This window comes from Cornus florida, unplaced genomic scaffold, assembly GCF_030987335.1.
Source record: "Cornus florida cultivar Cherokee Brave unplaced genomic scaffold, ASM3098733v1 CherokeeBrave_3.0.0_Hap2_Chr04, whole genome shotgun sequence".
In the NCBI taxonomy this organism is placed as follows: domain Eukaryota; kingdom Viridiplantae; phylum Streptophyta; class Magnoliopsida; order Cornales; family Cornaceae; genus Cornus; species Cornus florida.
In genome coordinates, this window is record NW_026775574.1 from 27,125,520 (window position 1) to 27,135,835 (window position 10,316).

General features: G+C 36.1%; 1 protein-coding gene across 1 annotated transcript; it reads left to right on the plus strand.

Moving 5' to 3' along the window:
• The first annotated feature begins 7,994 nt into the window (after positions 1-7,994).
• On the plus strand, positions 7,995-10,063 carry LOC132303041 (F-box protein At5g07610-like). The gene is made up of 2 exons (XM_059800075.1): positions 7,995-8,529; positions 8,747-10,063. Exons 1-2 carry the CDS (start codon positions 8,525-8,527, stop codon positions 9,954-9,956), a joined length of 1,215 nt encoding a protein of 404 aa, XP_059656058.1. The 5' UTR covers positions 7,995-8,524; the 3' UTR covers positions 9,957-10,063.
• Positions 10,064-10,316: the final 253 nt, after the last annotated feature.

Genomic DNA, 10,316 nt, shown 5'->3' on the forward strand with positions numbered 1-10,316 from the left:
GCATTCATTTGTGGGGTACATGCTTTGTTGATTATTGAATTGGTTATATCTCAATTGGGCTAGTAGTGCATTGAAAACTTTCATTCTTGATAAAGGTAGATAACAAACCCTTTTCACTAAGTAGCCGAGATTCTAGCCTCATCAAGCATTGAACTTCTCACGCCGAAAGGTGGAGGGCCCAAACTCTAGGTTAATAATTTGAAAAAAAAAAAAAAAAAGTTACAAAAGCAATAAAAGTGAAGACTAATCCTAAAAAGTGAGAAGTAGGAAATGATTAGATAGAGGTTGTTTTAATTTGTAGCCTAGTTGATTTGAGCTTGTAAGTCCGTAGGGGTGTTTGAACACCTAATGCCCTAAAGCCATCTGGTTTGGGAGTCATTGACCTAACGCTCGACCTCATGAATCACTAGAAAGCTTAATAGATCATTGCATTGCACCATGCTTCTATCTTTAATCCTATAAAAAAATTGAGTGAAAAGAATAAGTGCACCTAGAACAATAAAGTTTTAATAAAAGGTCCAATTTTTGTCTTGATGATCAGTACTAGATTTGTGTGCTAGTTTGAGGGTAAGGATGTGCTCATTTCTTTAGTTGGCTTAGATAGTAAAACACTTGATGCCGAGCCACTCAAAAAGAATTATAGTGTTGTTTTGATTTGCATGATTGATGTATGGAGGACCATACTTGCTTGCTTAATGTTGAAATTTTGGGAGATTGCTTGGAAATGGTTGAAAAATTGCATACTTAAGGTAGTTTTCTCCCAATGCTTGTTTGCAATATTGGTACCTCTTTTGTGATATTGAGCTTAATGTTTGTGGGTATCATTTCTAAAAACCCTCACGAGACTTCACTCGTCCACTAGGAGTAACCTAGGGGTTTAAAAGGCATGTTGCATGTGCTAAGTGCAATCGTGTTCCCTACGAAAGTGGCGTTATCCATTTATTGTTTTCTAGATTCATACTTGTACAGTTGTTCATTTCATTCCTTTACTTTCTAGTTTATTGCTAGGGACTAGCAATATTTAAGTTTGAAGGTGTGATGAGCGCTGAAAAGTGCGCATTTAAACGCCTTAAGCTTAGGTATTCTAGGACCTTTATCTATCTTATTTTCCCGCCTTAGATTGATTTCATGTTATTTCCATTTTCAGGTACTTATCCCCTAAAAAAGCTAACTCAGCCAAATAAAAGTAGAAATGAAACAATTCTGGGATGAATCAAAGAAAGGAGTAAAGTGGAGCAAAAAGGAAGCAAAAGTGGAATTTCAGCATCTTCGATCGATCAAATATCAGTCTTCAATCGATCGAACTTCCATCGATCTCAGCACTTCAAGATAGATCCAAGCCATGATACAATTTTCAGAGATCTCAAAAGTTCGATATATCCAACATCATTCTTCGATCGATCGAACCTTCTTGTCCTTATCCCAATGCCAGATCTTATCCAGCTATACCACCCTACCAACCGCTTTTGTCATTTTCCCAAAAATATCTCCAAAATATCTCAGATTTGTTTTTATCCCAAAAAGCGCCGCCATCGAGGATCGATCCAGCCTAAGTTCGATAGATCTCAGCTATGTTCGATTGATCCAAGTCTAAGGTTCGATCGATCGAACTTCCTCCAGTGCGAAAAAGTTAAATTTCCAGCTCACAAAAGTTGTCCTTTATCCAATCATTGGAGAATATTTGTTGTACGACCCCAACTCATTTTGGGTATCATTTAACCTACCTATATAAGGAAAAGGATTAATTTTACACATAACATCTCTCATATCATAATATACCTTAGAGAACTCTTAGGGAGGAAGAAAAGAAGAGGAGGAGGCTAGAGACACCATTGGAGACTCTTCATCAACCAAGGAGCAAATCTCTACCATGGAGTTAGCCCTTGAGGGTTGGAGGACACCATCCATAAGTGGCTAGACATCCTCTTGGGGCTAGAGTTAGCCCTAAGCATGCTTTGTACATCTTGATTTATGTATTTTTAAGGGGATTTGTATTGTGATACTTGTTTTGACATATTTATATATATAGATCTTGTTTATTCAATGATTTATATGGTTTAATGCTTCCAATTGATCATTTCATTCTATCCATATGTCTATGTATGCTAGAATAGATGTTCATGTGTTTGTCTCTATTTCTTGTGTTGTTGATGCATGTCTATGTGTATTAATGCTATAGATCTAGAAATTGCCAAGACATAGTGCTTAATGGAATGTCCTTGTGGTTTATTTGATGGTTCATGCTTATTTCTTGATGGATTGTGCCTCTCCCGTAGTTTAATTAGCTTAATTTCATGTCATTATCTTAGTTGTAGTGTAGTGGTATGTTCCATACTCATGAATGCGAGAGGCATATTTCTCTAATTTTGTGTTGTGTTTGGTTGTGAGCTTAAAGAAATGATTAATGGCTTAATTTGATATGTTGTGCTATCCACTATGTTACTTAGACAATGTATACTTAATTTGTCATCCATGCTTGTTGAAACAACCACACACACACCATTGTCACAATATATGTCTTTCCCCTTATTAATCATTCATTAAAGGTGTAGAGAAGTTATGCTTAGTGGTGATCTCTAAACCCCAAGATCTCTCTCTCTTATTTTACCTCTATTGCATTATTGTTTAGTTTAAATTGCATCTTAGCTTAATTCAACCACCAACAATCCTTTGATCACTCGACCTACTAACCCTAATTTCGATTCCACAGCCTTTTGCGACCCTCATAATCCCTTGGGACGATCCCTACTTGCCCTAACTATATTTTTAGTGAAATGTAGTAGTGGCAAATTATAAATGTAAAACTTGGCCACACTCACTTGCACACAAATTTGGTCGCACTGAGCGGACGACACCAAGTTCGAATGTTGATAACTTTTGTAATTCTGATGGAATCACATCTAGAGGCCATGTACTCTTCATTTGATGCCTCATTCCAACTTGTGGTTCATATTTGTAGGCTTCTAAGTCAACTGATGATGTAAAATAACTCATTTAGATTCATGACCAAAGTTGATGAATCCATTTTGATGTAAGAGTGGTGTATTATGTGTATCATGATGTTTGGATTCTATGTTATAAATGTTTATATGTAAATGGATGTTTTGGAATGGGTTTTTCATGATCAAATGTTTAATTATGCACCAAGGGGGTAGATTCTATCACAAAATATATTCTACTCATTTATGGGCTAAAATGTGCTTAGTCGCACCACTAATTATGCCTAGGCACGCATTGGCCTCTGTTCTTTTGTTGCCTCATTCCGACTTGTGATTCATATTTAAGGGCTTTTAAGCCAACCAATGATGTAAAATAACTCATTTTGATTCATAACCAATGTTAATGAATCCATTTTGATGTAAGAATGGTGTATTATGTGTATCATGATGTTTGGATGCTATTTTATAAATGTTTATATGTAAATGGATGTTTTGGAATGGGTTTTTCATGATCAAATGTTCAATTAGGGACCAAGGGGGTAGATTCCATCACAAAAGATTTCTACTTATTTATAGGCTGAAATGTGCTTAGGCACACCACCAATTGCACCTAAGCGCATCCCAATGTAGCGCATTGGCAGCTGTTTTACACCCTATTCTGGTCTAAAGTACACTTAGGTGGAATTATAATGTGCCTAGGCGCATATATTCCCCTAATTTGCAACCTCTATTTTTCAGCGCTAAATTCAAATAACCACATCTTCTTCGTTTCAATTCTAAATTGGGTCATTCTTGAGCCCAAATTGAAGCATTTTTTGTCAGCTTTCCAATGATAGCTGCCTAATACTCAAATTATAGTCACACTAAGAGTTATAGCTATTTTAGTGAAGTAGTGTTGAAAATCCTTCAAACCAAGAACGAGAAATTATGGGAAACCATGGCTATCGGCATTAGAAACTTGTAAAATGAGTTTAGTTTATTAAAACGATCACAAAGAACCCCCATTGAACTTATCATCCACCTTTAGTAGTAAATAATAGTATTGCCCGTAGTTGACCTTGAGTTCGAGTAAGGACCTGCGTAACGATTCGAACCCTCGTGTTCGGATTGTTACAATATATATATATATATATATATATATATATATATATATATATATATATATTAAGGGTTAGGGGTTAGAGAGGATGAAGAGGGTGTAAGGCTTAATCACGAGCTCCTCGAGTAGCAATCCATCTACTTAGATATCACGACACTTGTTGTAAGGGACATATCTTAAGTCACATATAATATAAGGGACACTTGTTTAAACAAATCAATGTCGAAAGGATAACTTGATAATGTTATAAAAATAGTATATCTATTTTTTGAATGAGAAATGTATTTTGGAAAATCCCAAAATATAAAGAGAAGGGCAAGAGTGTTGGGACTATTATTTTTAAAATTATCAATTTATCCTTTTAAATTAAAATAAACATGTTATAAGTAAATAAAAAAATAAAAAAAAATAGAGGGTAACGATGTAAAAGTTTGACTTTTCAAATGAGATAACTATTAGGCAAAAGTGAGAAAAACTCCCCTGAATTATTTTAAAATTGCAGTAAATTTTCCTGGACTATTGCTTGTACGTTGCATATCATACCATAAACTATGTTTGTTGAATATCACACCCTAAACTATCAAAAAAGTTGTAATATGATCCCCTCCCGGTGACCAGACGTCAATTTTCGACATCCAGAGGGTCAAAATTAATTATTACCCCCACTTATTAATTTATTATAAAAGTTATAAAATATAGAATTGTAAAATACCGATAATACCCTTCAGGGGGCATCTTGCAACTAATCAATAGTTTAGATAGACTTTTTGTAATTTTGCCTAACAATACAAGAGTTTTGGGATTGTTATTTTATTTTTTTATTTTTATTTTTGGCACTTTTTCTATATCAGGAATATGACATAATTAGTACTGTAATACCCATTTACCCTTTTACTTTTTCAAAAATACCTATACCAAACCTTTAACTAGTTTAATCTAAAACTGGTTTAGGATAAGGAAATACCTATAACCAAGCGCCCTTTTTCTCCTACACCTTTCTTCACGGACTAAGCTTATGTGATGGCGACTGTAGCTGGACTGAAGGTAACTAGACGGCGTGGCAAGAACCTACCAAGCTTTCGCCGATCTTCAACGAAGCTTAAGAAAGGATGGGGCAAGGCAGCACTACAAGGTCTTCCACCGGTGATGAGTCCATTGTAATGGTTGTTGTAAAAAAAAAAAAAAAAAAAAAAAAATTTGAATAATAACAGAGGTTTCCAGCCAACACAAACCAACGGAAAAGTCTCTGCACACAGACGAAACCTACCATCATAAAGTCACAAGAATCGGTTGCGTTTCAATGGCGATGACTCTCTATATCTCCAACCAATCATGCTAGGAACCTCTTCTCGGTGAGTTCATTAACAATTTTTGACGGGCAATGACAGCAAGCATGATGGAGATCAACGACTGCAAGGAAGATAATGAAACAACAGCGGCGAGTTCTGGCGCCGCCGAAGGTACTAGCAATAGCGGTGATGGATCTGGCACGGGCGATGGCTCCAGAGATCTATGGTGGACGGCAGAGAGCAGCTGCAGAGGGCAGCGACATATGTGGACCTTGGTGGTGTTGACGATGTAGAGAAAACAGAGAACGATGACGTGATAAAGGGCGGCGGCGGCGGCGGAGAACAGTGGCGTGGTAGATGGCATTGGCGGTGACACAGAATAGCAGCATGACAAAAGGCAGTGGCGGAAGCAGAGAGCAGCGAAGAGGATGATTCTTATTCTTACAGTGCTTTGTACGTGGATGATGGTGAAGCTTCGCCGGTGGGTTTTGATGTGCCAGCAGATATTCTTGGGATTTTTTTTTTTCTCCTCATTGTATTAGAGTTGAAGAAGATGGATTTTGGGTACCTTTTTAGTCATTTCACATCGTATTATTATTTTTATATATTTTATAAATTGTGTCACTAAGGGCCTTCTAGTCCAATTTTGTGTAAGGAGGACCTATTTGCACAAATGTCATAGTTTAGGGTATTTTTTGCACTGAAAGAGTGCAATATACACTATAAGCATACTTTAAAGTGTTTTTTTACACTTGACCTGTTATTACTACTACTACTATTCTTATATATATTAAAATAATAATAATAATAATTTTTTTTTTTTAGGTAAAAGTGAAAAAAAAATAAAAATAATAAGTTATAGGTTAATTGCAAGATGCACTTGCAAAGTGCATTATTGGTATTTTACAATTATGATATCTTATAATTTTTTTAATAAACAAAATGGTGAGGATAAATAAGTAATTTTGACCATCTGATAACCACAAATTGACGCCGGTCACCCAATGGGTCACATTGTAACTTTCTGATAATCTAGGGTTTGATATGTAATAAGCAATAATCCAAAGAGGTTTACTATAATTTTAAAATAAGTCGGAATTTTCTTTATAATTTTGCCTTCTTAATTTGAGACATCTAGTGGTATGTGACACATGGACGAAAGCTATTGTTTGGTTTTGTACTCGCCAAACCAACCATCTAATCTAAATCTAAAGTAACTCGGAATAAATTATTTTAGGATTTGAAAAAGAATCAAAATTAAAATAGAAATTAAAATTAAAATGAAATTCTATTTATTTGTTTGGAATAAATGAGATTTAAAATGAAATTTTGAATAAAAATAATATAATATTATTTTTGTTCTTATTTAAATAATAAATAAAATATTTATTTTATTGTAAAATATACTCTTATTCCAAACGAAGTGTAGGAAAGGGGTCATAAATCATTAGGGTAAAATGCAAAAAACCCCCCTAATCTTTACTCTCTCTCTCAATAAACCCCCCTAAACTTTTATTGTTACAATAAATCACCTGAACTATTCTTTTTTTGGCAAAAAAAGCCCAAGCATCACTATTCCGTTTGTTTTTCCGGTAAACTAAGATTTGTAATTTTAATATGACAATTTTGCCCTTATTACTTTAGTGTGAAATCATTTATATAAAAAAAAAAAAATTAGAACCCCAAATTTGCCATCACCCTTCTCCATCTCTCTCTCTCCATTCTCTGCAACCAGGTCTTTGCGACCCTTTCAACAATCACAGATGAAGTCTTTCATTATGTAGCTTTGTTTGATCATGGATCATTAATATGTAGTAGTTAATCTGCCGCCGGCAATATCAATTGCTCTCGATTTATGATTCCGCCACACCGATGAGGAGCTCCTGTAATACTCCCTCAAGCATAATCAATGTACAAATCTGTTTTGAACCATTTGAAAAATCAATGTCCTCAAATCCGAGGCCTGGGATCTCTCTCTCTCAGCCTGTGCGTGTGTGTATATATATATTTGTGTGTATATATTCTTTTTATCTTTCTTATATTTTGTTTTGAGAATTTTTGAGTGGATAAATTATTCGTGCATTATGTGTTTAAGGTGTAGTAGATATGAAGACGCAAGTCTGGCAAGATCTATCAAGGTTTCAAAACCAAAGGCATGTTAAAGATTTTTTATTTATTTTTTTAATTTTAAGAATTGATCCCTTAGGAGAAATCAATGTTTACAAATTGAATTGATCCCTTGGGAGAAATCAATGTTTACAAATTTGGGCCTTGAAAATTTTCTCTCTTGAATTTGTTTTGGGTGGATGAATTATTTGTTCTTTATGTGTTTGAGGTGCTTTGAATATAAAGTTTACATGTTATGTCTCACACTCTATTTCTCAAAAAGGAATTGCAGTTTGTTGGAGATGATGAGATTAGATGATAAATATGGTGGGGACAAATTGGCAAAATCTAATTGGCAGTGAAAATTATTTGTTTTTAAACCCGTAAGCATGGCACGATGTCAATTTGTATAGGGGCAAAATAGTCAATTTGTATGTCCGGTCACTGCCATTTGACTATTTGTCCTTAAATGCACAATTTTAATAGTTGAAGGGGGTGGTATTTAGTTCAGGGAGGTTTTGTGCAATTCATGGATAGTTCAGGGAGATTTAATACATTTTTCCCTAAATCATAATTACCAATTCATATAGGTTTTCAAATTTTAATCTTTTGACAATATCTCAGACACCACCGACCGCCACGCTCTTCTGTTCTGCTCAGATCTGCCGGTTGCTGTATAGACTGTTCCGATCAGCTTCGCCGGCGTTCTCTCTGTTTCTCCACAAACACAAGCAAGGACGACAACTTTCTACCTTTCTCGCCGTTTGCTGTTCTGAACAGATCTGCCGGTGCCCATTTTTTATACTTACCGATTCTTTATTCCGATCAGCTTCACAGGCGTTCTCTCTGTTTCTCCACAGACTTGAGCAAAGGTCACAAGTTTCTACCAGTCTCGCAATGTGTTCTGATCAGATCTGCCGGTGCGGGTTTTTTATACTTACCGATTGTCTATTCTGATCAGAATCGCCGTCTTTGTCTCTGTTTCTCCACAGACGCGAGCAAAGACGACAGTTTTCTACCTGCCTCGCCGTTTCCCTTGTGGTGTGATCAGATCTGCTTCCGATCGTCTAGGCCGTTCACCTCTCTGTTTGATGAGGTTTGCATCATCAACCGCTATTCTAACAGGCTAAATCTTATCTTACTTATTCAAACACAAATAATTATTTATTGTGTTTAAAAGTTAAATAAATTTATTTTTATTTTTAGGTTGTCGGTGTTGTATTAGGATAACACACGATTTGTTATTTTGTCTATGTAAGTGTTTAATTAGAACCATCCTCTGAAGTGAATTCAACTTCGTTAATGGGTTCTAGGGTTAAAAGGTTCCAGAATGCACAGAGCCGGTCGTCGGCCCAAATATCCTCTGCCGCTGCTGAAATCATTGGCAGTAACGACGACCTGGTGGTGGAGATCCTTGTGCTTCTGCCGCTGAAATCTGTGGTTCGATTCAAGTCCGTCTCGAAAACATGGTTCTCTCTAATCTCCAGTCCTACTTTCCCTCTCCTCTGGCAACAGCGGCAACGACAATCCCATGATCCCAAAATCTCCGGTCTTTTCTTCACCTGTAAATCCCGAAATCAAATCAAATACATTCCTCTCAAAGGCACAGATGATGGTGGAAAAAACAAGTCTTTAGCTCGCTTTCCCAATATGTATACTGTCGATATTACAATCATAGACTCCTGCAATGGTTTTCTACTCTTGTGTTTAGAACCAAACTATTTTTCCCGATCCTACCAAGTTTTCAATCCTACTACCAAGCAATCCCGGACGCTTCCCTGGCCCTTTTCCCTTGCTAGATATCCTCCTGACCCTCTATATTTGGCTTTTGATCCTTCCAAATCAATTCATTACAAAGTTGTTTTGCTCAAGAGATTACACGAGGTGAAGGTCGATTTTTTGTATCAAATTCATGTTTATTCGTCACAAACCAATGCATGGCGGAGACCCTCAGGTGATCATCATTCTTTCTCCTCAAGCGGAGTGGACTTGGGTAATGGAGTCTATTGCAATGGTTCAATACATTGGATTTCCTTCTGGCCAGATAAACCTTCCAAATACTTTGATGTTGATCAAGAAAGAGTGTTTCCAATGCCATCTTCACCAGAAATGGTTTTTAATGGATTACGGCATTTCGGGGAGTCTAGAGGTCATTTGCATCTTACTGGACGAAGTGTTTATGGTACCATATTTGATATTAAAGTCTGGGAGATGGAAAGCGATTACTCCAAGTGGTCATTGAACTATCAACTTAACTTTAACATGATGCTTAATTTTGTATCACAGAAGATGATCGTACCGCGAACAATGTCTGTGCTTGGTTTAATTCATGGAAAAGATGAAGCAGATGTGTTTTTGGTGTTATTTGTGGGCACCAATATGATCATCTCCTACAACATTAAGGATGACACCTTTAAGAAGCTTCATGATGTAGTACATCATCCTGGTTCTTCTTCCCAGGAGCTTATGCAGCCTGAAAGCTGTAGCGTCCATCCATACATTGAGACATTACTCCCACCTTGACCAACAGTACATTTCTAGTTACTTGGATTGGGTGTTTGTTCATTGTTTTGTAACTTTAACTTCAATCTCGAAATCTATTTAATTTACATTAATAACCTGTCCTACTATTTACTTTTTATTGTGGCTTGTGTTCAAGTTTTGTATGATGCATGCCCTCCTTATTGGAACTGGTTTGACTAACACGAAGTAAATATTGAAATTAACAGAGCACGTTTTATTACCATGAAACAGAATTCACAATAAAGTTGGGAATCAATTGTCTTGTGGCCCAATAGTTAGAAAACATCCTACTGTTCTCTAACCATGAATGTTTTTTTGAAGGAGACTCAGAATCAGTACATATTTCAACTTAAAAGCCTG